Source organism: Aedes albopictus, chromosome 1 (assembly GCF_035046485.1).
Source record: "Aedes albopictus strain Foshan chromosome 1, AalbF5, whole genome shotgun sequence".
Taxonomy (NCBI): Eukaryota; Metazoa; Arthropoda; class Insecta; order Diptera; family Culicidae; genus Aedes; species Aedes albopictus.
Genome location: NC_085136.1, coordinates 32,352,948 through 32,380,647, shown reverse-complemented (window position 1 = coordinate 32,380,647; position 27,700 = coordinate 32,352,948). Strand labels below are relative to the sequence as shown.

Sequence of the window (27,700 nt, the reverse complement as noted above, 5' to 3'; positions counted from 1 at the left end):
TTCCTCCAGGAATTCCTCCGGGGATTCCTCCAGGAATTCCTCCGGGGATTCCTCCAGGAATTCCTCCGGGGATTCCTCCAGAAATTCCTCCGGGGATTCCTCCAGGAATTCCTCTGGGGATTCCTCCGGGGATTCCTCCAGGAATTCCTCCGGGGATTCCTCCAGGAATTCCTCCGGGGATTCCTCCAGGAATTCCTCCGGGGATTCCTCCAGGAATTCCTCCGGGGATTCCTCCAGGAATTCCTCCGGGGATTCCTCCAGGAATTCCTCCGGGGATTCCTCCAGGAATTCCTCCGGGGATTCCTCCAGGAATTCCTCCGGGGATTCCTCCAGGAATTCCTCCGGGGATTCCTCCAGGAATTCCTCCGGGGATTCCTCCAGGAATTCCTCCGGGGATTCCTCCAGGAATTCCTCCGGGGATTCCTCCAGGAATTCCTCCGGGGATTCCTCCAGGAATTCCTCCGGGGATTCCTCCAGGAATTCCTCCGGGGATTCCTCCAGGAATTCCTCCGGGGATTCCTCCAGGAATTCCTCCGGGGATTCCTCCGGGGATTCCTCCAGGAATTCCTCCGGGGATTTCTCCGGAAAATCCTCCGGGGATTTCTCCGGAAAATCCTCCGGGGATTTCTCCGGAAAATCCTCCGGGGATTCCTCTAGGAATTCTTCCGGGGATTCCTCCAGGATTTCCTCCGGGATTCCTCCAGGAATTCCTCCAGGAGTTCCTCCCCTCCGAGGATTCCTCCAGGAATTCCTCCGAGGATTCTTCCAGGAATTCCTCCGGGGATTTCTCCATTAATTCCTCCAGGAATTCCTCCGGTGATTCCTCCAGTAATTCCTTTAGGGATTCCTCCAGTAATTCCTTTAGTGATTCCTCCAGGAATCACTTTAGGGATTCCTCCAGGAATTCCTTCAATGATCACTCCAGGGATTTCTCCATGAATTGCTTTGGGGATTCCTCCAGGGATTTTTCCAGGAATTCTTTCAGGGATTCCTCCGCGAATTCTTTAGAAGATTTCTCCAGGAATTTCTAGAAAAAAATCCTGGAGGAATCCCCGGAGTAATTCCTGGAGGAATTCCCGGAGTAATTCCTGGAGGAATACCCGGAGTGTTTTTCTGGAATTTTTAAAGGAGTCCCTGAAAGAAGCCTCGAAGAAATTTCAGTTAAGGAATCCCCGGAAGAATCCCTGAATAATCGTAGGAATACCTAGAGGAATCCCCGGAGAAATCCCCTGGAGGAACTCATGGAGGAATTCATGAAGGAATCCCCTGGAGGAATCTCCGGAGAAATTCCTTTGGTAATTCCTTGAGGAATCCCCGAAATAATTCCTGGAGGAATTCTTGGAGGAATCCCCGGAAGAAATCTTGGAGGAATCCCCGGAGGAATTACTGAAAGAATCCCCGGAGAGATTCCTGAATAAATTCCCGGAGGAATTCCTGGAGAAATCCCCGGAGGAATTCCTGAAGAAATTCCTGGAGAAATCCCCGGGGGAATTCCTGGAGGAATTCTTGGAGGAATCCCCGGAAGAAATCTTGGAGGAATCCCCGGAGGAATTACTGAAAGAATCCCCAGAGGGATTCCTGAAGAAATTCCCGGAGGAATTCCTGGAGAAATCCCCGGAGAAATTCCTGAAGAAATTCCTGGAGAAATCCACGGGGGAATTCCTGGAGGAAGTCTTGGAGGAATCCCCGGAAGAAATCTTGAAGGAATCCCCGGAGGAATTACTGAATGAATCCCCGGAGGGATTCCTGAAGAAATTCCCGGAGGAATTCCTGGAGAAATCCCCGGGGAATTCCTGGAGGTATCCTCGGAGTTATTCCTGGATGAATCTCCGAGAAATTCCAGGAGTAATCCTCGGAGTAATTCCTGGAAAAATCACCGGAGTAATTCCTGGAGGAATCCCAGAGAAATTTTTTGAGGAATTCCTGGAGAGATCTTCGGAGGAATTCCTGGAATCCCCGGAGAAATTCCTGGAGGAATTCCCGGAGGAATTCCTGGAGGAATCCCCGGAGCAATTCCTGAAAAAAATCCCGGAGGAATTTCCGGAAAAAACCCCGGAGAAATTCCTGGAGGAATCCTCGGAGAAATTTTTGGAGGAATGCTTGGAAAAATCCCCGGAAGCAATCCTGGAGGATTCCCCGGTGGTATTCCCTGAGGAATCTCCGGATGAATTCCTGAAGAAATCCCCGGAAGAATTTCTGGAGAAATCCCCGAAAGGAATTCCTTGGGGAATACCCGGAGGAATTTCTAGAGGAATACCCGGAGGCATTCGTAGATGAATACCCGGAGGCATTCCCAGAGGAATCCCCGGAGGAATTTCTAAAGGGATCCCTGGAGGAATTCTTGACGGAAACCCCGGAGGAATTCCTAGAGGTATCCTCGGAGTTATTCCTGGAGGAATCCCCAGAGAAATTTTTGGAAGAATTCCTGGAGAGATCTCCGGAGGAATTCCTGAAGAAATCCCCGGAGAAATTCCTGGAATCCCCGGAAGAATTCATGGAGGAAACCCTGGAGTAATTCCTGGAGGAATTCCCAGAGTTTTTTTCTGGAGGAATTCTTGGAGGAATTCCCGGAGGAATTCTTGGAGGAATCCCCGGAAGAAATCCTGGAGGAATCCCCGGAGCAATTCCTGGAGGAAACTCCTAAGGAATTCCTGAAGAAATCTCCGGAGGAATTCCTGAAGAAATCCCCGGAGGAATTCCTGGAAGAATCCCCGGAGGAAGTCCTGGAGGAATCCCCGGAGTAATTCCTTAAGGAATCCCCGGAGTAGTTTCTGGATAAGTTCCCGGAGGATTTCCTGGAGGAATTTCCGGGGGAATTCTTGGAGGAATCCCCGGAAGAAATCCTGGAGGAATCCCCGGAGGAATTCCTGAAGAAATTCCCGGAGAAATTTCCGGAAAAACCCCGGAGAAATTCCTGGAGGAATCCCCGGAGAATTTTTTGGAGGAATGCTTGGAAGAATCCCCGGAAGAAATCCTGGAGGAATTCCCGGAGGAATTCCTGAAGAAATTCCCGGAGGAATTTCTGGAGAAATACCCGAAGGAATTCCTGGAGGAATCCCCGGAGAAATTTTTGGGTAGAATTCTTGGAGGAATTCCCGAAAGCAATCCTGGAGGAATCCCCGGTGGAATTCCTGGAGGAATCCCCGGAGGAATTCCTGAAGATATCCCCGGAGTAATTTCTGGAGAAATCCCCGGAGGAATTCCTAGAGGATACCCGGAGGAATTCCTAGAGAAATACCCGGAGGTATTCTTAAAGGAACACCCGGAGGCATTCCTAGAGGAATCCTACGAGGAATTCCTAGAGGATACTCGGAGGAATTCCTAGAGAAATACCCGGAGGTATTCTTAAAGGAACACCCGGAGGCATTCCTAGAGGAAACCTAGGAGAAATTTCTGGAGAAACCCCCGGAGGCATTCTTAAAGGAACACCCGGAGGCATTCCTAGAGGAATTCCCGGAGGAATTCCTAGTGGGATCCCCGGAGGAATTCCTCCAGGAATTCCTGGAGGAATCCCCGGAAAAATTCCTGAAGGAGTTTCTGGAGGGATCCCTGAAGGAATTCCTGCAGGAATCCTCGGAGGAATTCCTGGAGGAACCGCTGAAGGAATTCCTGAAGGAATCGCTGAAGGAATTCTTGGAGAAATCGCTGGAGGAATCCCTGAAGGAATTCTTGGAGAAACCCCTGAAGGCATTCCTTGAGGAATCTCTGAAGGCATTCCTTGAGGAATCCCTTAATGAATTCCTGGAGGACTTCCTGAATGAATTCCTGGAGATATTCCTGAAGGAATTCCTGGAGGAATATTTGAAGGAATTCCTGGAGGAATCCCTGAAGGAATTTTTGGAGGAATCCCTGAAGGGATTCCTGGAAGAATCCCCGAAGGAATTCCTGGAGAAATCCCTGGAGGAATTCATGGAGGAATCCCTGAAGGAATTCTTGGAGAAATCCCTGAAGGAATTCCTGGAGGAATCCCTGAAAGCATTCCTTGAGGAATCCCTGAATGAATTCCTGGAGGTATACCCCCGGAGGAATTCCTAGTGGGATCCATGGAGGAATTCCTGAAGATATCCCTGAAGGAATTCCTGGAGGAATCCCTGAAGGAATTTTTGGAGGAATCCCTAAAGGAATTCCTGGAAGAATCCCCGAAGGAATTCCTGGAGGAATCCTTGAAGGAATTCCTGGAGGAATCCTCGAAGGAATTCCTGGAGGAATCCTTGAAGGAATTCCTGGAGGAGCCTCTGAAGGAATTCCTGGAGGAATCCCTGAAGGAATTCCTGGAGGAATCCCTGAAGGAATTCCTGGAGGAATCCCTGAAGGAATTCCTGGAGGAATCCCTGAAGGAATTCCTGGAGGAATCCCTGAAGGAATTCCTGGAGGAATCCCTGAAGGAATTCCTGGAGGAATTCCTGGATGAATTCCTGAAGGAATTCCTGGATGAATTCCTGAAGGAATTCCTGGATGAATTCCTGAAGGAATTCCTGGAGAAATCCGTGAAGGAATTGCTGGAGGAATCCCCGAAGGAATTCCTGGAGGAATCCCTGAAGGAATTCCTGGAGGAATCCCTGAAGGAATTCCTGGAGGAATCCCTGAAGGAATTCCTGGAGGAATCCCTGAAGGAATTCCTGGAGGAATCCCTGAAGGAATTCCTGGAGGAATCCCTGAAGGAATTCCTGGAGGAATCCCTGAAGGAATTCCTGGAGGAATCCCTGAAGGAATTCCTGGAGGAATCCCTGAAGGAATTCCTGGAGGAATCCCTGAAGGAATCCCTGGAGGAATCCCTGAAGGAATTCCTGGAGGAATCCCTGAAGGAATTCCTGGAGGAATCCCTGAAGGAATTCCTGGAGGAATCCCTGAAGGAATTCCTGGCGGAATCCCTGAAGGAATTCCTGGAGGAATCCCTGAAGGAATTCCTGGAGGAATCCCTGAAGGAATTCCTGGAGGAATCCCTGAAGGAATTCCTGGAGGAATCCCTGAAGGAATCCCTGAAGGAATTCCTGGAGGAATCCCTGAAGGAATTCCTGGAGGAATCCCTGGAGGAATTCCTGGCGGAATCCCTGAAGGAATTCCTGGCGGAATCCCTGAAGGAATTCCTGGCGGAATCCCTGAAGGAATTCCTGGCGGAATCCCTGAAGGAATTCCTGGCGGAATCCCTGAAGGAATTCCTGGCGGAATCCCTGAAGGAATTCCTGGCGGAATCCCTGAAGGAATTCCTGGCGGAGTCCCTGAAGGAATTCCTGGCGGAATCCCTGAAGGAATTCCTGGCGGAATCCCTGAAGGAATTCCTGGCGGAATCCCTGAAGGAATTCCTGGCGGAATCCCTGAAGGAATTCCTGGCGGAGTCCCTGAAGGAATTCCTGGCGGAGTCCCTGAAGGAATTCCTGGCGGAATCCCTGAAGGAATTCCTGGCGGAATCCCTGAAGGAATTCCTGGCGGAATCCCTGAAGGAATTCCTGGCGGAATCCCTGAAGGAATTCCTGGCGGAATCCCTGAAGGAATTCCTGGCGGAATCCCTGAAGGAATTCCTGGCGGAATCCCTGAAGGAATTTCTGGCGGAATCCCTGGAGGAATTCCTGGCGGAATCCCTGGAGGAATTCCTGGCGGAATCCCTGAAGGAATTCCTGGCGGAATCCCTGAAGGAATTCCTGGCGGAATCCCTGAAGGAATTCCTGGCGGAATCCCTGAAGGAATTCCTGGCGGAATCCCTGAAGGAATTCCTGGCGGAATCCCTGAAGGAATTCCTGGCGGAATCCCTGAAGGAATTCCTAGCGAAATCCCTGAAGAAATTCCTGGCGGAATCCCTGAAGGAATTCCTGGCGGAATCCCTGAAGGAATTCCTGGAGGAATCCCTGAAGGAATTCCTGGAGAAATATCAAAAGGAATTCCAGGAGGAATTTCTGAAAAAATTACTGGAGGAATTCTTGAAAGAGTTTCTAAAGCAATCCCTGAAGGAACTGCTGGAGGAATCCTTGAAGAAATTCCTGGAGGAATCCCTGAAAAAAAAATCTGGAAGGATTCCGGAAGGAATTCCTTCAGAAATATCGGAAGGAATTGCTGGAGAAATCCCAGAAGGAATTCCTGGAGAAATCCTAGAAGGAAATCTTGGAGAAATCCCGGAAGGTATTCCTGGAAGAAGTCTTAGACGGAATTCCCTAAATAAATCCCGGAAGGAATTCTTGGAGAAATGCCAGAAGGAATTCTTGAAGGCACCTTGAAGGAATTCCTGGATAAATTCCGGAAGGAATTCCTGGAGAAATTCCGGAAGGAATTTTTGAAGACACCCGGAAAGAATTCCTGGAGAATTCCCGAAAAGAAATCTTGAAGGAACCCGGGAGGAATTCCTGTATAAATCCCTTAATGAATTTCTAGAGTAATCCCGGAAGAAATTCCTGGAGAAATCCCGGAGGAAGCTTCTAGAAAAAAATTGGAAGAAATTCTTGACAACCACAGAAGGAATTCCTTGAGAAAACGCGGATAGAATTCCTGGAGAAATCCCAGAAGGCAATCCTTGAGAAATCCCTGAAGAAATTCTTGAACGAATATCTGGATGTATACCTGAAAAACCTTCTTGAAGAATTCACGAACAATTCTTTTGGAAAATTGTTAATTATTTGAATTAGAAATGATTTCATAGGAACCTCGTGCAGGAACTCAAATACCCGAAAAATCTCCCAGAATGAACATCTTGAGGAATCCCAAACAACTGCGGATAGAGCTTAGCAAGAAATTATGTTAGTAATTCCAAATTTGATTGAATCTCCAAAGTTCTCTCGTCAATCTCGAAGAAATTTCTGATGGAATCCTAGAATTTCTGGAAGAATCCCTGGGAAAAACGTAGAAGAAATTCAAAGTATTGCTGGAGGAATGATCTTGATAGCTTCGAATACATCAATCTAAATTCGCCTATTTCAATTATTCATGCAACTTTAAATTTAATTTCGGAATACCTTATTGACATTAATATAATTTTAAATAAACTATTTAATTTTGTGGCCGAAATGCTTGAATCTGCCTTTCCAGGAGCGTTTTATCCGCAGCTTAGTCCGAATTCCTTCATTTAAATCAGATGACATCAATTGACCAGACTGCACGCTGCAAGAATCACTTGCTTCTCGTCCTGAATGAACAATTTTTCACTCCGGACCGGAAACCGGAACGCATCGGACTGATCTCGTCTTATTTCCTCCTCGTCTTGTCCGGGTCCTTCTTACATTTTTGCAGCTTTGCCAACCTGTCGATCGCATAGATGATGTGTCCCTTGTGCTACGCCGGCAAGGTATCGTCGCGCTAGAGAACTTGGCCGCGCTTCGGTTCACCAGATCACGTTCGACCTCCCGGGTGGTTTGAAAAAATATCCAAATGATTGAAATCTTGGATGCCAGTGTGGATGGTCGGCCGGCGGCCGTGTCGTAGTATCCCAACCGGAGAAAATGCAGCACAATATCCACTCTGGTTGGCCGCGGCCGCTTGCAGTTCCAGCGTTCTTATCAGTTGATCAGGCTACAATCGCTCACCAGTCCGGCCGATAGTTCCTCCAGGTTCCTCCGTAATGTTTTCTTTGGCTGACTGTCCCAGCCGAATCCCAGGAGACGGGATATTTCCGATCCGGCCGGATTCATCTTTTTTCACTCACTTCAAAAACACAACAAAAATAAATATCTGCAACTGAAATGTCACTTTTACTTTGGGAATAATAGGTCAGGCTATTTTTCCGGCAGGAAAAAGTGACATTTGGTTTGATCGATACAATCATCAACCATCATCATTGATCATCAAGTTCATCGATTATTCTGTTTCAGCTGAGTACGGCTCAAGAAATTTCGACAGAAAATCGTTTCTTGACCGTTTCTTGTCCTATCTTTTTACACAGTACTTACGATGTGAGTATCACCCCTTATTTAATGCAAACCGATTGTTGTCGTTTCGCCGGAAATCACCTTTTGCGCCACAAGTTAGGCTTCAGCAGCGCCATCTGTTTGATGTTCCAATAGGCATACTGCGATGGAAGCGAACGGGCGCGGGTTCGTGTGTTTGTTGCATGGCTTCCTATGATTTTCCGTTTCCATTTTTTTTTCTCTTCTAGTTCTCGTTTATGCATATTAGGTTAGGTTCATTACTTGGGGAGAATGTTTTGATTTGTTACCGTTTGTGTAGTTGTTATTGTTTGATTGCCCGTTTACTGCACACACTGAATAATGTAAATGTTTTCACGGAATTATGTGCACACGCACGTTTTGGTGAACACGCGATTGATTGAGCTTGTTATTGCGATCAATTGAATTGAATTGACAACTGCCCCGGTTTGCCGTACTATACCTTTGGAAGCCCCTGCAGTCGTAACGACGGCGTAATTTTCAGTTTAAAGTGGAAAAACGTTTTGCATCACTTAAATGGAATGGTTTCCGGCCCGATTTCCAAGGATGTGAACAATTTTAATCGATTTTCGCAAATCATGCTCGTTTGAAAACTCCCCTGCAGTTTCATTTTTCTGGTTGAATTTGCAATGTGATGACTTGTAAATGTTATTCCTAGGAATAAATATTTATGCTTTATAACACAGTTCCATACCATCAAATACAATAGTCTTACACTGAAATTTTACGGGTTCATTTTGTGATTATTTATTTTGGAATTAACTGGATAATAAATCAACAATACAACGACATATGATCCCGAATAGATTTTTACAGTTTTTTTATTATATATCATATAATCATAACGATTTGCTTTATGATGCAGAGTCGATGATATATTGTCGCTTTAGTTTAACGATATACTGTATCATAAAGTTTATGATATACATAAAGATTAATAATTATATGCATAAAGACCAATAAGTTTCCGAAATGTGTTCGACAAAGAAGACATTTAAAATGGTAACGATACTTAACAACCCATTTGACCTATCGTAAATATCCCGAAAATGATTACCCATATCATCAATACGATTCCTAGTATCGTTGTTTTATAATCCATTGTATGGTGGTTTCAACAATTACACAATGATACTTTACAAATTTCTTGAAACATAGTTTTTAAAGTAGAAAAAACGCACAATTTGAACAAATTTTAACAATGAGCTGTGGAAGTTCTTTTGCAGGAAATCCGTGAAACATCAAAGCTAATTTCTTAAGAAATCTCCAACATAAATTCTTGAATGCAAATGGCTGATTTGGTTAACCTTCTTAAAACTCTGAATCTGAAATTCAACATTCTAAATGTAAAATAAAACGTTTCTTGAAAGGATTCTCGTAAAATGCTTGATTTTTGCAGGTATTTTAAAAAAAATTCAAATGTATTACTAATTTTGAGAAATTCCAGTAAAAAGGAATTATAGAATAGGCCGTGAAAAATAACCGTTCAAAAATAACTTAGAGAGCGTTGAGCAGAGGTAATTGAATTCTAGGTGAATCATCAAGTTTAATGTAACCAAAATTAAGACTTTTGTGGGGACCCGGGACCAGCCCTGGGAATTGCCCGGGTGGAATTACTGCCACCAGAAATTATTCTTTCAGTATTTCAATCATGATTCCTCTCATTATGCTCTTAGGGATTCCTATCGGCATTTCTTTATTGATTGTTCCCAGGGTTCTTTTAGCAATTTCTCTCGGGACTCCTTACGGGATTTCTCCGGAAGTTTCTTCATTGATTCCTCCCGAGATTCTTTCATGGTATTTATCTCTGAATTCCTGTGAAGATTTTTCCTGTGATCTTTCTATTGTTTTCCACAGGAATTCCGATATTATTTCAAGGGATCCTTCCGGGATTTTTTTCTTGGATTTCTCCCGGAATTTCTTCTTTGATTCTTCCTACGATTCCATCAGCGATTTTTTCTCCTGGGATTCATTGGTTGCTCCCGGGATTCTATCTGGAGATCATATCAGCCCAAGTAACAGAACTAGCTGAATAGTAGTTTCTTAAGCTAAAGTTTGCTTAAGAAGGGTTTGTTCCACTCTTATACAGCAAAAATGTTTGTTGGGAGGTTGATTTTAGAGATTTTTCCTGGGATTCTATTAGAGATTTCAACAAGGAGTCCGAGATTATTCCTTCTGGGGACTCCTTCTAGGATTGATCCTGGTATTCCTCCGGGAGTTTTTCCCGGGATTTCGCTCAGGGATCTTCCAAGATTCCTTCAGGACTTTCTCTCTGGATTCTTACTGGCATTTCTTCCCAGATTCCTTTAGTGGTTGTTTCTGGGATTCTCTGAGATACTTTTTCGTTCATTCTTTTCAGGATTCCTTTATAGCTATCTAACAGGTTTCGTTTGGGAATTCCTCCAGGATTCTTTCTAGTATTCCTTCATTGACTCCTCCCGGGATTCCTCTAAAGATTTCGCTCAGGATGCCTTCCCGGATTTTACAGGGATTCCTCCCGGGATTATTTTATAGATTCTTCCCGGGATTCTTTCCGAGATACCTTAATTGATTCCTTCAGAGATTTCTTTAGGAGCTTCTCCCGGGATTCCTACACAAGTTTCTCCCGGCATTTTTCTTTGATTCCTTTCTGAATTTTTCTCGGGATTACTCCAGAGATTTCTTTCGGGATTTCATCGGAGATTGCTTCTGGATTTTTCCCGGAATTCTTCCACGATTTCCCCTGGGTTCTGTCATCCAAGTAACATTGTTCTTCAAAATCAGTCTTGCATAGTTTCTATAAACCGTGATAAAATCAAAACTATTTATTTTGGTCCTTTCCTTCCTTTTTGGATTTCTCTCTGGATTCTTTTAAGGATTCCTTCGGAAATGCCTCCAGGATTCTTTCGGGGATTCTTTTCAGGATTCCTTCACAGTTTCAGGCATTCTTTCCGGGATTTCTCCCAGGGTTCCTTTTCGGGGATCTCTTTAGGGATTCGTGCAGGGATTTTTTTCCGGAATTCTTGTACTAATTCTCTCCAGGGTCTCCAAAGATTGTTTTTGTGATTTTTTTCCGGGATCCTTTCAGGGATCCTCCAGGCTTTCTTTTAGGATACCTTTCTTTATTTCTGGGTTTTCTTTAGAAAGTTTTTCCGGAATTCCTTCAGCAATCCCTCCCGGGATTCCTTCGGATATTCATTCGTTGATTTTTCTGGAATTCCTCTAGGGAATTCTCCCAGGATTCTATCTGGGATTCCTTGCAAGATTCTTCCCGAGATTTCTTCAGCGATTTTTCCCTAGATTCCTTTCGAGTTTTTTACGCGGTATGCCTACAGAAATTCCTTCAGCGATACCTCCCGGAATTTCTTTCGAAGTGCTTTGAGTCATTTTAGAGATCCATTGCTTCTTTGATTCGTTCCAGGATTTCTTTACGTATTGCTCTCTAGATTCTATCAGAGATTTCTTGCAGTATTTTCCGCGGTACTCCTCCCGAGATTTCTCCTTTGATTCACTTCGATATTCGGGGATACCTTTAAAGATTTCTCCCAGGATTCTTTCAGGAATGCTTCCAGGTTTCTTTCAGAGATTTATCCCAGGATTTCTTGCAGGATTAGTTGACGGATTCTTCCATAGAGTTTTTCATAGATTCCTTCCCGAATATTCTCGGGATTCTTCCTAATAGATTCCTTCTGAAACGTTCCGGAGTTTTTAACGAGATTTCTTTATTGATTGCTCCAAAGATTCCTTCAAGAATTTGTTTTCAGGTATTTCTCCAAAATTCTTTAATGGTTTCGTCCTGAAATTCTTTCAGGATTTTCTTTAGGATTCTTCAGGTGTTCTTCCTGGGATTCCTTTAGTGATTCGCCCCAAGATTTCAACAGGAATTTCACCCGGGATTCCGTCGGAGGTTCCTCCAAGATTCTGCCCAGCGCAGCATTCTTCCCGGAATTTCTTCAGCGGGTTTTTCCCAAGATTCTTTTTTTTTTCAGATAATTCTCCCAGGATTCCTGCGAAAATGGGCTGAAAGGGGATCCCTCGAGTATTTGCTAGTGTAACGAGACATAGGAAAGCGCCCTTTGATGAACCAAATCCACTTAGCAATGATGGTGCCTTTCTCGTGTCTTCGAGAAACTATCTCAAACAAACTCAAGTGCCATGTTATTGAATGTCGCACTTTCTTCCATTTCACAAAAATTCTGTTGCAATAATGTCGGTGAACTGGCTTCTTTTTGCGTTGATATTCTTTAACATTCCCAAGTAACAGAACTAGCTGAATAACTGTTTCTTAAGCTATAGTTTGCTTAAGAGTAGATTGTTTCACTCTTGTACAGCAAACATATTTGATAACCCACAGGCACATAAAATTTGTCCATATGAATTATGATAATTTGGTCACCATGCCAAATATACCAATGTCGCATGGTTTTAGACCCTGAAATTCCTTAAATCAGCTTCCATCTCAAATTGTTGGCCGACATACTGCACCATTTTTTTCATTTCTGAACACGGAGAAAAAAATAAAGTCATATCAATCATATTACGGTCGCGAACAAGCATATTTGTGCACTGACTTTTATATAAGCCCTTTTTGAGATTGTACTACGCATAATACCATAGATCGAAGCATACCAGATGCTTAAAATGATTAGAATTGTTGAACTGAATGGAACAAGACATATGCTTGACTCAATCATATTATGCATGCTTCAACAATATTTATTGTTGATGATTTGACAGGTCATTTATTATCATGATAGATTCAAGCATGTTCATGTTTAACTTAACCCTTCACTTGAGGGCCAAATTAATCATATCGGATGATTGCTTTGAGCATATACAAAAAATCGTTCGAATGAGGTTATGTTGCATTCCTAGAACCATCAAAAGCTTTTCAATTTAAAATAAACATTTCTATAATGGTCGTATTTGAGTGCAATATGTTCAAACTGTAACATGTTGCACTGAATACCACCATTACAAGAACGGTCAAGTAGCAAAACAAAAAATGGTTTATTTTCCTAAATAATATTTAGATAATATCGTCACTTCGGTCCATCAAGAGCACCCCGGTCACGTCGTCCGTCATAGGGACCTTTGGTCCTGCCTTCGGTAAAGTGAACTCTTCGTGATATCGTACGGCAACTGTCGTCGCATCTGAACTCCAGCGGGGCATCCAGTCCGGCCTACGTCCAACAGGACGTCCAGTTTTTCGATTTCCGCCCACGAAGAATCCATGTCTGCATACCGGTTTGTCCAGATCGGAGCCGATCATGTCCTCCACCAGATCATCGTCAACTTGCCCTCTTTCGTCACACTCTTGAGCTGGGCTCCCAGCGCCAGCAGCTTCCACTCGCAGCATGTATTTGTGGCCATCTTTCGATCGGTGGTCTGCACCTGGAGAATATTAAAAAAAATACATCATGTGTTTTCAAATTTATGCCCATTACCGGTGGCACACTTACCTGAAGTGGTGAATTCCGCACAGAGGAAAAGTACACTTTTGAATCTACTAGGAAAAAACAATTCAAACAATGACAAGCAACTGGATTTTCAATTAAATGAGGACAAGACGACAATATCGCCGTCACTTTTCGTCACTTTTCTACCGCCGCCATAATGACTAATGCCTGAGTAGACAGCAGTCAGGAGGCTCGCTCAACACGGGTTCAAGTAATGACATATTATGCTTGATTTAAGCATTTGATGGTTGGTATTCAGTGATGTCCATTTTAATGAAACATATGCTTGATGTAGACATCAAATCATTGTGAAACAACCAATTGAAGCGATTATGTCTAGCATGTCTTCGATGCTTGAGAGAACTATGGGGAAGGTTATATCAATCAGAGAACATTTCTGTCCGTGAACTTCAGACATCTTCCTCTTACCAAGTATACCAAAATTGTATGGTTTTAGAGGTTAAAACTTCTTATTACAACCGAAATCTTGCATTTTGGGCCGCCATCTTGGATTTCGGGTCGTCATCTTGGAAATTCTGGTCGCCATTTCTGAACTCTGTATATTTTCTTTATACCAAATATACTCAAATGCATGGTTTCAGAGGCTGAAATTCTTAACTACCTACAGTCGCCATGTTGATTATTTTTTGCCGTCAACTTAGACATGTTGAACTCCGCACATTTTTTTCCTTACCAAATATACCCACATTGCATGGTTTTTGAACCCTGAACTTAGTTTTGAACCGCCGTCTTGAATATTCTGATTACCATTTCTGGACTCTTGACCATGCCAAGTATTGCATATCTTAAGAGCCTAAAACACCTCAAAACATCCGCCATCTTGAATTTTGAGCCGCCATCTTGGATTTTGGGGCGCCATATTGAATATAATGGTTCCCATTTTTAGACCATGGACATCTTCCCCATACCAATTATACCCATCTATATCTATAAAAATGAGTTTGAAGTCCCTTTGAGGCAACAAAACTCACGAGTGGATGAACTGATCAGAATGACCCTTGCATGGTTCGATTCGTATTCATGGCAGCTGTGTTTATAAGTAGTAAAAGTTGTGAAAATCATCTAAAAAAGTAAGAAAATTGATAAAAACCTGATTTTTTTAAGAACTGGGAAGAAAATCAACAGGATCGCGCAATAAAACCGATCTAGAGTGCCGTGCTTCAATGAACCCAACAGTTGTCAAACCACCACAGCTTGGCAAGACAAAGTTTGCCGGGACAGCTAGTATTGTATAGTTTTAGAGCCTTGAACTCCACAAAACAGCCGCTTGTTCTAGTTGTGGGCCGCCATCTTGGATTTTAGGTAGCTATTTTGAATTATTGGCCGACATAGTAATTTTGTGGTTTCCATTGATGATTTCGGCGCAATTTGATGTGTCGCATGATAGAATTTGGTTCAGTTTTACATATGACCCGTTCACCGGTGCTGGTTCGGAACACTAAAATGGCCATAAATCCGGAACAGTTTCACCGATCCGCACCATTTTCAATAGCGAACAATGCGGTAAAATTCCGGTTCGATTCGAGCTATTATCCGTAAAATCCAATGGCCAATGGGAAGTGCCTTAAAACAGGGTGGCCACAGACTCGGGAAATTCGGGAAATGCGGGAAAAAGTCGGGAATTGAAATCCATCGGGAAATATGCGGGAAAAAGTCGGGAATTTTGTTTATGATCGGAAATTTTCAATATGATGTTTAGCGCCTCCAGAATGTAAACTCAAACCTAGATTTAGCATTTAACTTACTTTGAATCCAGATTCTTACACAATTACAGAAGTTTCACGCAGGAATTTCAAAAACCAAATGATGCAGATGATCATTGGAATCAGAATTACGAGTGATTTCTTGTTTGATAGATATTATCCGGGTGACATGTTATGATTGTCCGGATGCTTGAATCAACGATTAGACCTTAAATTTAGGCAAAACATATTTTAAATCACAATTTTTAAAAAAATAAAAAAAAACCTAATCTACGAAACGTGAAAAAAGTATCACAAAAAATAATACACATTCGTTGAGAAAACTTAATAACAGAATAATACTTCTCCAACATTTTCTTAGAAAATTTTTAGCCTGTTACTTGGTACAAACTACCTAAATGGAGGAGAACGTGCCTCTGAAGCAGACCTACCGATACATGATTAATCATAGCTTAACACAATAATGACGTTAACCAGAAATCATGAAAATCATGCACGAAAAAACTATTATTTAAACTAAGAGTATAAAATTCTTTCAATGATTTTCTACAGAATATTTCACAAAGCTATTTGTCGAGAAAACAGTGAGTATAATCGAGGAATCACGTAGTTTGCAGAGTTTCGACCGTCTACTATCAGGATTAATTAAGCAAATTTATTTTGGCTCAAACAAACCCCTTGAATTCTGGTGGTAATCAGAGAATTCTTGTCGATGGGATTTTGTATGTTGACGAACTGATTTTCTGATTGAGACCATGGAGAAATTATTTACATAATTTTAGAGATTCTATCCAGATTTTTTCTGTAGTAGATCCTTGTAATTGTTAGATTTTTTGCCGAAATATCTGGCTGAGCTTAGGGACTCCTCCTCTCTCTCCTCTTCTTGGCGTAACGTCCTCACTGGGACAAAGCCTGCTTCTCAGCTTAGTGTTCAATGAGCACTTCCACAGTTTTTAACTGAGAGCTTCCTCTGCCAATGACCATTTTTGCATGTGTATATCGTGTGGCAGGCACGAAGATACTCTATGCCCAAGGAAGTCAAGGAAATTTCCTTTTACGAAAAGATCCTGGACCGACCGGGAATCGAACCCGTCACCCTCAGCATTGTCATGCTGAATACCCGTGCGTTTACCGCCTCGGCTATATGGGCCCATGAGCTTAGGGACAAATTTCAATTTATGTTTTCATTGAAACTTTAAAATTATTTCTTAATTTGCTAGTGAAGGACTTCCTGAAATTATTACTTTGCAGGAGTATTTAACAGTATTTCTAGAAATTTCAGAATGAGTTGATAAAAAAGATCCCTGCATGCAATCACCAAAGGCATCACAACAATTTCGTATAGTGGCATTTATTTTATTTTTTTTTTAATTACTAAAAACATTGAAAATTCAGTCGTCGCGGTAGAATTCCTGGTGGATTTTATATACATGGAATTATGAATTTATGACGAAATACTGGGAGGAACTATCAAAGTGTTTTCTGCGTAACGATTTGTAGAATTAGTGGAATAATTTATAAATAAATACCTAGAATTCATGACATTGAAACGGAAGCAAAATTGCAAGTTGATAACCAGACATGATTCTCTAGATTTTTTTATGAAATCTTTTAATGTATGGCCTGCCTACTGAAGGAATTCTTGATGTTACCAATGAAAAACATGAAAAGCTTCTTGCATGAATTCCTTAGGATAGACATATGGACATTGTAGAAGGATTTTGTAACAATAATTCCTAATGCAAATCTGAAGAATTGCGTTATGTGCTTCTTGGAGTTCTTCAGGGTTTGCTGACGAAACATTGTCCTGAAAGCTTATTTATTTTAAACCCATGTAGGTACATCTGATTTTTTTATGCGTTACCCTGGGTCAATCCAATGGTCTGAATGCTACTCAAAACCGGTACTAGATCTCGTTTTAAATCCTAGATTCATTTTCCTATCGTAGATGAATTCGACTAAAATTGGACAAATTACTTTAAAAAAAAGGTGTATACTCTACGCAACAGTTTCCATAAAAAAATATTCACGAGTTTCCAAGTGAGTTCGTAATAAAGAGGATTAGCAATTTAGCTAAGAATATCGAATTTTTCTTGAAATATCTTGAAAAAAAATTTACAATTTTCGTTAGAAATGTCAAAGTTTTGTTTTTCAGGTTTTGAGAATTTCTCTAAAAATTCAGCTAAAAATTGTCTATGGAAAGAAAACATTTTTATGGCGATCCCCAGGTATTTTCAAAACTTGAGAAAAATTCCGATAAGGAATTCATCGCTAGTGCTCTAATAGCAAAACTAATATCTTATTTTTCTTTTTTGAAAACTTCCAATTCCCACTAAACAGGAATTTTTCACAGGAATTTGTCTTAGTTCTGCTTTTTTATCTAAATGTAGGGGTAGGCGGGGCAATATGGACACCCTAAGGTTTTTGCCAAGTTTACCTGGCAAGATGTCAAAAAAGTTTAGTTTTTTGATATATGTATCCTTTTAAAGTCTATTTAGCATCTATTGCATAAGAATGCTCACGAAGAAAAAACATTTATCCACTTCAAAAAATGTTTTGAAAAATGTTAGTTTTTCATGACCGTCTTCAAGCATACGGGGCAGAATGGACACCATGAGACATTTACGAATTTCGTACATTATTTACACCTATAAAGTCATTTCATTACAAAACAACTATTATGGATGAATAATACGATGAAGTAGTTCATTTTGGTTCAGTTAAATTAAATTCAGGCTATTTTGGATAAAGCTTCGTTTTTGTCGGCATGTACAGCTGTGCCTAGAACAACTATTTTCCACTGCTGTCGTTTTTTGACCAATATGTTTCACCCTATGTCTACTATAGTGAACATTTAACCGAATAAACTGAAATCAAAGAATTTGGTTGGTTTGTGATTTAGGTTATATTTTTCCCTTCCCGCCTCTTTCAAAAAGGTGAGCGTCCATTTTGCCCCGGCAGCAGAAGATATTTCCAAATTTGATTTTTGATATAATAAAGAAGAAAATATAAACACGTTAAGCATGTAGATACAGCAAAACTACTTGCATGTGTTCTAGACATATCAGGTTTTAATCGACCTGCAATAAATTAATCACTAAATCTAATTTTAGATGGTGTGAAAATTATAATTTCCATGCACAAAAAACGGAGGACGCAACTTTTTCGTGTAAAATCAAGCATAATTATAATTTCGAATGTTTCTTTCCTGAAACTACGTTTTAGACAAATGGACTATATTCTCTATTCATCAAAAGTTCAAAAAAGTTCGCATATTTCAAAATATTGAGGGTGTCCATTCTGCCCCGGGTGTCCATATTGCCCCGCCTACCCCTATCTTCAGAAGCCAGTTTCTTTCAAGAGTTTTTACATGAATCACCAGCGAGTCCTTGTAAAAACCCTATATATACATATGCGAAATATAAAACTATGTGTAATCTAATGGATTTCGGATAATTTTGAATCTGGCGGTTTGTATATGAACCTGTTAATATAACGGAATTTAATTTTCTTAATAATTTTTTGTTTACTCAATTATTGAATTGCTTTCCTGATTTGCCACCAGCAGAGTATGTGAGAAAATATCACAGGCATTTATTCAGAATTTTTGCAATAAACTTCTTTCAGGAAATTTGTTAGCAAATTCATCGAAGAATTTCACCAGAAAACACTCCCATAATTCTGGCTATAGGAATCAAAACATAGTTACGTCAATAATGCCATCTTTCATACCTCCACAATTCCTGGGATAGCGTAGAAAACTCCTTTCAAGAATTCATCAAAGAGTATTTCAGCTAGCCAACTATATTTTTTATTGGAACTTAATCAAGGATTTATTACAGAGTTTACAAATTTTTTTTGGTAATTCCGGCACAAACATTTTCAAGTATAGGTTTACGTTACAAAACATCCAGAATTAGAAGCAAATTTCAAGCATATGTTACATGTAAATTTCTTTCGATGTTACCGTCTTCAAAATATTGTAAATCTGTCACAGCATCACAATGACATTGTAAATATTTTAGTAAGTTTTACAGATCCACTTAAAAGCTTGGATTCTTGGATGTTTTACATGCTCCACAGATATATAAAGAAGTCGGGAAATTTACAAATCAATGCGGGGAAAAGTCGGGAAAAATGCGGGAATTTCAATTTTGATTTTGTGTGGCCACCCTGCTTAAAAGTGAGTGAACTTTTTTTGCGCACAGACATAAATACATACACACATACATACTCACATACAGACATCATCTCAATTCGTCGAACTGAGTTGATTGGTATATGTGACTCGACTCTCCGAGCCTACTATCAACAATTCGTTTTTTGAGTAAACATAAAGCCTTTCTGTACACTTTGGTGTACAATATGGGGACTTATCCACGGTTTTCTTTTTTACTCGAGTTGATTTTTTCTTCCTTCTGCAAATGAACTTGTCCACGATGACGTCACACGCCAACTGACAGCATGCTGTGAAACGGTAACTGCGGGCCGTGTTTACTAAAATCGCTGCTCACATCTTGCATCCGGCCACATCCGGTGAACATGCAGTGAACTTTCAGGCGCTGCATGTTCATGAATATGTCATTTTTTGTAAACAGTGCCCGCAGTTAAAGAAGAAAAGAAGAAGCAATCCCGAGGAAAAAGAAGACCGTGGATAAGTCCATAGACGAGTGCACCGATGAACAAAATTCATCGCGGTCCGAGAATTTTGACACTAGAGCGGGGTCGCTTCCAATCAGAAGTGAACGGCCCGCAGTTACCGTTTTACAGCATGCTGTCAATAGGATACTGCAAGATGACGTCACGAATGAACGTTTGGTTCATTCTCGTTCGTCCCTTCCTTTTCTTTCCCACACAAATTTTGACATTTTCCGGTGGTTTGTTTTGATTCCCATTCGATGCCGTTCTTTTCTCTCTCGGGGAGAAAATTGAGGTTAAATTTCGATGCAAAACTCTATTGGCGTGTGACGTCATCGTGGATAAGTTCATTGCTGGATAAACTTGTCCACGATGACATTACACGACAACTGACAGCATGCTGTGAAACGGTAACTGCAGGTCGACTTATCCACGGTCTTCTTTTTCCACTGGATTATTTCTTCTTTTCTTGCGTAACTGCGGGCACTGTTTACAAAAAAATGACATTCATGAACATCGAGCAACTGAAAGTTCACTGGATGTTCACCGAATCTCGCCGGATGCAAGATGTGAGCAGTGATTTTAGTAAACACAACCCACTCGCAGTTACCGTTTCACAGCATGCTGTCAGTTGGCGGGTGACGTCATCGTGGACAAGTTCATGATGATCATGGACTTATCCACGGTCTTCTTTTTTCCCCGAGTTGATTCTTTTCTTCTGCAAATGCGGGCACTGTTTACATAAAATGACACATTCATGAACATCCAGCGACCGAAAGCCCACTGGATGTTCACCGGATCTTGCCGGATGCAAGATGCGAGCAGTGAACACGATCCGCAGTTACCGTTTCACATCTTGCCTGGTTGACCCCAAGCTCCGTTTATGTGCAAGCTATACCGGCCTAGTATAACTTTGAAATATTGGTTATCTAGTATAAATGGGATTTATTGAGGGTTGTATAACCTGGATTTATCGTAAAAAATGTTTAGATTTGAAGGATTTTGATTTTTTTGTTTTGAAAAACAAAAAGAAAAATAAAAGAAAATCGAAACATTTGTATTTCATATCGTTTTCAATAAAAACATGTTCAACAATCACATGTATGGCAGAAGTGGCTAAAAAAGTAACTTCTGCAGGAACGACAGACATCTGCATTCACTTCCACTGATTTTCTGGTCCTGGTAATGTGTATGAGCCTCTTGCCAAACTTCCACCGGGTCGGATTCATCTCATTGTCCGGGGAAACAGTGTGATTTCCAGCGATGGTAAACTGTGGTCCCTGCAAGATTGCAAATCGTTGTAAACATGATCTGATGTCTAGTTCTGGACCAATTTACATTGAAAATCAATACATACGTTGTTTCGCTCGGCGAACCATCGACTGACGGAGTCCGACGGAAATCTGGATGAAAAGAAATGCTTCTTGAAATGTTGATTCGCTGCTGGAAACCGGACTGGAAACGATGAAAACAGGTCCGCACACAATTCTAAATCACTTTTGCGTTTGATATAAAATTTAGCAAAGAACGTGGCGCAAGGTGTGGAGCTAACGACGAGAATGGCTGAAGCTAATTAACAAAGATTATGTTTGTTTTATTTGGAAACAGTATAACTTTCTAAGCTTCAATAGTATACTTACAATACTGAGCTAAGTGTAAATGTATGAAATGTCGGAAAAGATTATAATTTAAACTTTCTTTGATTTGGAATGTTTCTGAGTGTACAGTTACCGCCGCTTCACGTCCTACTGTTAGTTGACAGGTGACGCCATCATGGGCAAGTTCATTTGGAGAAGAAAAGAAAAAGACTTTGGATGAACTTGTTTACGATGACGTCACACGTCAATGATGATCATCGGGCGAATCATTTGATTAACACAGATACAATGCACAGACGTCGTACTGTGTGGTCTTTTAGTTTAAAATGTGCCAAAAATAAAAAAGTGATACTCTTTTGGTTTGAGCAGCGAAATCTAAGCAAAAAAACAGTTTGTCGTCGAGAAATGTTAGTTTTGGGAAACTGTAAAAATCGCTGTTTAGCCTAGGTTAGAGCAAGGGTTAGAGGGAACAAAAATGATTAATGAAGGGATAGTAGAAAGGGGGTTTCTGGTTACTTTCAGCAGTGTAATAAGGACAGAATGACAACCTGTAACGATACAAACAAACGGATTTCGAGGGAACACAAGGTAGACAAGCGGAGCAACAAGACGAAGATTTCATCTTCGTACACCGTACGAACCGTACACTAAAGTCTGCTTATGTAAGAGTCACGCAAAGACGACTTCTTTTGACTGTTGGTTTTCTTCTTCGTCAGGCTTTGTTTTCAAACTTTTGCTGGCGCGCTCGATAGGTAGCCGATTTGACAGTTCGATAGATAGATTTGGTTTCACTCTTTGCGGGTCTCTGATATAAACAGTCTCTACCGTACACAAGTTTCATGTACTGAAGATGAAGTCTATCCAACACATCTCTGATGTCTTCCTTTTCTGGTTTCCCTTGGGCCCTGAAGGATGTGCATAAATTTGATCTGGCTACATCTCTCTCTCTCTCTTCTTGGCGTAACGTCCTCATTGGGACAAAGCCTGCTTCTCAGCTTAGTGTTCTTTGAGCACTTCCACAGTTATTAACTGAGAGCTTCCTCTGCCAATGACCATTTTGCATGCGTATATCGTGTGGCAGGCACGAAGATACTCTATGCCCAAGGAAGTCAAGGAAATTTCCTTTACGAAAAGATCCTGGACCGACCGGGAATCGAACCCGTCACCCTCAGCATGGTCATGCTGAATACCCGTGCGTTTACCGCCTCGGCTATATGGGCCCATCGCTACATCGTATTCGGGAAATTCGATGTTACGATACTTAACAACCTGAACATTCTATTGTAAAATGTTTATTTACGATACATTGTATGGTGCATAGCCATACGTTATATTGTTTTTGTATTGTCTTCTGTAGGTTATCTACAATAAAATGTATTGTAATGTAAACATACAATGTAGTGTATCTACTTTTTTTATTATGCACCTTTAGAATTCTTATTGTACAATACGTTATTTTCTGTATATTCTCCGTTTGTTGTAGCCCTTTGAAATAGTTCTGTAGCAGCTTCACCGTTGTAATATTTGTAAATGCACCTGAACGCCGCAGCACTCACACTAACCATTAAATTTAGTCTAATTTTCTCTTTTTGTTCTACCTTAATTTTGCATGCAATCCTCATTTTATCCGAAAAGTTACGAAACTCTATTCTGGACATAGTTTTTGCTGTTGTAAAGCATCGGTTGTCTCTGCTGGTGGCGACCTTTTTTCCGCATCTCTTCTCAAAACCGCAAACCTTTTTGTTCCAGAGCATGTTATATTGTTTTTTTTTTCGTTTCACAACGGTATTGTTTCTCTTTCATGTTTTCCGCCCCTGTTTATTGTGTGTTCGAAACACCACCCGACACGCACACACACACACTCGTACAAACAGCAGTTACAATCTGGAGAACGACCAGGTCGTCAATCACCTGCCGTACCAACCGTTGGCCGACCTGGAGCTGGAAAACATCGACATGTTTGCGTCGTCGTACACCTAGAGCGTGGCGTGAGACGAGAGAAGTTGGCTGTTGGTGCACCACGCGCACAAACACAAGCACTTCACCCACACAAAAACACATTGGACTCAAACACATACACACAAATGCGGCATCGGATGGAGTTGTGTGGTCCGACAAAAAGAAAACAATGTGCGATAACGATAATCAAAATCCCCCCAAATTTTAGTGTCTTAAGAGTGATGAAAGTTGCTAGATTTTAAGTTTTTACTTGAACGATTTTCTGTTTTTCTGTCGTGAGTGCAAGTGTGTTTCTCTGTATCATGAAGTTGATTATCTTTTTTATATTTTTATACTTCTACTTACTATTCATATATGTGTATAGATTTTATGTCTCTGTCCCGCTACCCTCCAGGAATGTAATATTAAGTTTGAGAATGAGAATGATTCAAGTCAATTTACGAAGATAAGTTGCATGCTATTGTTTCAATTACCAAGAATTGCCTTATCCTGTGGTAGTAGAGCCCAACAAATTATATCGTTTAAGTTGTAGGACGAAATGACGAACGGTTTAGTTTAGTTTTTTTAGAAGCGATAATCAAAATTTGCATTTCTCGTGTATGTATTGAAGTTGATTTAAGTATATGTTAACGCAGTCAGAGAACACATCCTGAGAATAGGAAGCAAAGTGGAATGTGAAAACATTTATTGGACGAAACATAAGCTTTTAATAACCTGAGAGATGAATATAATGGAAAATCCAACTGAGAAAACCCTTTTCACTACCCTGTGGTTAAAGAGAATAACAAATGGAAAATTAGTGTTGTGATTGTTCTTCTTTTTGTGATAGAGAAGTGTATAAGTCAACCGAACAAAGAAGAAAAATGGAAGGTGTTATTTTACGGAAAAGTTTCCAAACCTTAAGATAGAAAAATTAGTCTGCAAGAGAATTAAGCACCTTTAGCTTGTAAGACAGTAGATAATAAGGTGACACATATGAATAAAAATAAACAAAAATATAAAAACCGAGAAGCGAAGTGGAAAGGCAAATGTGGCCGACAGGAAATCAAACGGTTTCGTAGTTTTGATTCTTATAGGAAACAAAACTAAAAAAAAAATGACAGGATATGATGATGAGCTTTAGGGGATACGATCTACTAATGGAAAATTGCAGACAGGGGATTTATTAAAAAGAATTTAAAAGAATACATCTAACGGACACTGTTTGTTCCATCATTCTCGAAACAGCATACAACGAATTAAATACAAGTTATTGTAGGGTAAAATTAACAGCGCAGTTGAAAACAAAACATCTGCAAGCAAGCAAAACATGTCAATATTAGGAGCCAAAGCTCGTCGTTTGGCAGCTGGAAATTGTCAAATTTTTTATCAGTGTAATACTTTTCAGCTACTGAAAAAATGGTGCAATTCAAAGTAAAATTTCATAAAAAAGTTTTTTTTTTTTGTTTTGTTTTGGAAAAGTTGAAACTTTATTTTCGGCTGGCATTTTGTCTGTTCTGTACATCTATGGGCTTGGATTTCTTTTACACGCTAAGGTCAGTTTACCTATTTTTCTAAAATATGGGTAAATTTTACTTAAATTTGCGTAAAATTTACGCAAATATGGGTGAATAAAACTCATATTTTGCAAAAGTGCACATTCGCATTTATGGATAATATTTACCCATATTTGGGTTACAATTAGATACACATTACCCATATTTGAGTCTTATTTACCTATATTTGAGTATCATTTACGCATATTTGCGATTGTGCACTTTTTGGAAAAAAGGTAAACTGACCTTAGCGTGTAGAGTGCATATCGGTTCACATCTTATCACTACGAACTGCAAATGACTGCACTGGAGCAAAAGTGTACCTTTATTTGAGATGAATAGCCATTCAAAGTTTTCTTATGAAGCTGATTTAAAATCGAACTGCATTGGAAAACAAAGTCCTACCTTATATTCCGTATGTGTCTTACTGTAGCAGAAATGTTTCTCGTTGAGATTTAAGCGATTGTCTTTAAAAAGTATTCTTCGTAGAATTATTATATAGCTAAAGCATTGTATTGTCGTTAAAGTACGTTCACAGTAAGAGTATGCTGAAATAAAACATTTATATACCGAAGGAAAGCCATTCTCTGCGATTACATTTCTATCAACGGCGAGTGAGATAAATGTTCTATTTGTAGCACACAAACAAAAAATCACGAATTTCAACTATTCCAAGAATAGTGCCATAAGCGAGAGGGAAGAAACCACCACACTACTAGGATCATCTAGCATTTAGGCTAATATGTAACTGCTTCTTTCATCCCCCTCTCTCCTGCACGTATAAGATGATATCTTAGTTTAAATATATTTTAATGATTATATTCATCGTTCGAATCAATGTGCATTATCAATTTACATTACTGGACGCAAAAAAAACAACCAGTTGAGACGAAAAAAAAACAGATGGTTCTAATTTTTATATTCTTACCAGATTCGGGACAAGTAGTTAGGCCAAAAAAAGTAAAGCAAAGAAACGGTGCGCAAGAATGGTTTGAGAAGAAAAGATTTTTACACCACAGGAGGATTATTTTGATTAGATCAAACCTTGATAGTTCAGTAGTAGAGTCAAAAGAAACATAGCAGATGAAGGATATTTACTCGTGACGTTTTTCATACCCCCAGACACACATATGGATAAAAAGCACTGTTGTAAACGCAAACTCATCGGTTTCAGCGCGAGGAAATAATCTAGAAATGCTTAAAGAAAACAAATGTTAAATATACGAAAAAGCTCTGTAGTGCAGAGCATCCGATCTTCATGATTACAAACCATTTCAAAGAATTAAAAGAAAATGTTGGTACTTAGACCACAGAAAACGTTTGACTTAAATTATATATTATACATATACACATACAATTGAAGATAGACGAAAGAGAACTATGAAAAAGGTGTCAATTTAAACGATAAACTGGAATGAAAAAATCAAGTTTCTATTTCGATTGTGAGAAGTATACGTTTGGCGCCTCTCGGCACGCAAAGAACCTATAAAAGAAATTTGTATACCTGATCACAAGACGATAAATGCAAGTTTTATCATTATTCTACACACACAAACTGTTTACACATATACCCACGGAGAAATATTAAAAGATAACTATAATGAATGAAACAGATGCATCCCCACATACACACAGAATTCACAGTAGCAGAGAACAGAATCGATATTTACAGCGTAGTTTGCTATGAGCAACCAAGCAAGGCTGCATGATACTTACACATGTAAAACGTGCAAACCTAGATGATGAAACGGAACAGTTGTAAAGATAATACGTCCAAAGAAACTTCCTCAGAAGGAAGCCACAATGATAGTAAACTTACACAAACACATCCAAATATCCACTTAGATACACGAACACCCAAAAAAGAATAACGAACAAACACTAGCACACAAACACACAACCACACTCACACAAGAATGCCTTTCGAGAGCCCATTGAAACCCTGAATGGAGGAGTGTTTCTGCAACTCTGTACACTCCAATATCCTCCCCAAATACACCTGGAAGAAAACCACTCACAAACACACATTACTGAAAAAACAGAGTTTTTTTTTTTTTGAATCACGGCAAACCATTGCGACGCAAACGGCGCGCAAACAACACAGGATCCTTTTTCGCGTTGATCGGCGGTCGATGGACACGCGACGGACGGTGAGAAGGTTGTTAGCCGCAGAAGAAAACAAACAAAACAAAAAAATACGGAAGGATAAATTTAATTAAGCATTGCAGAACCGATGTGAAAACCAAGAAGAAAACAATGTAAGAATAAATGTATTGTGCTTATTACATAATGAAGAAAAACTTGAAACAAACTGCTGTTGCTGTATGGCATTGCGTCTGCTGATTTCGTTTGGCCAGTGATGACATTCTTATAGGCTTTCATGTCTTTTAGGATTCTTGATATATCACTTTAACACTCTCTTTTCTTTTCTATGACTTCCTCGTGCCTGCAACATGACATACGAACACCGACGAACCGACGTGACAGCTAGAACAAATAAATTCAAATTTGTTGTCCGCGAAGCCATGATGAAAAATAGCCAAACACTATCGCCACCTCTATAACGGCTCGCGATGATTTGATAGCTCAACACTGAACCCCCGTGTGTTCATATAGGAAACGGTTTGCGTCTGCGCTGATTTGACAGAAGCGATCGCTCGCTTAGGTGGTCGACCGTTAAATTTGGGGGGGGGGGACACTTTTGAATCACCACTGTCACGTCGGTTCGTCGGTGATACGAATGCGAAATGGTCATTTGCAAAACGAAGCTTTCAATTAATAACTGTGGAAGTGCTCATAGAAAACTATTGAGAGTATTATAAAACCTCCGCATATTGTTCCGATCATTTATTTGCTGCACAACCTCACTCTCTTCATGCCGCCTTTTCTTGGTGGAGTGAATTCATTCTTGTGTTTGCCTCTTTCAACCGTTAAATTTGG

The 27,700-nt window shown here is 40.5% G+C and overlaps 1 protein-coding gene across 3 annotated transcripts in view; it reads left to right on the top strand.

Moving 5' to 3' along the window:
* LOC109422192 (signal transducer and transcription activator) overlaps positions 1 to 27,071 on the top strand; it is a 388,739-nt gene extending 361,668 nt beyond the window's left edge. Inside the window, exon 9 of one of the 3 annotated variants that reach the window (XM_062844331.1) lies at positions 23,144 to 27,071. In XM_062844331.1, the coding sequence (XP_062700315.1) occupies positions 23,144 to 23,246 (103 nt within the window). In that variant the 3' untranslated portion in view covers positions 23,247 to 27,071. Of the gene's footprint in view, positions 1 to 22,901; positions 23,117 to 23,140 lie in introns of those variants that run through there. The other 2 variants (XM_062844330.1, XM_062844333.1) reach the window with 2 other exon arrangements.
* Positions 27,072 to 27,700: the final 629 nt, after the last annotated feature.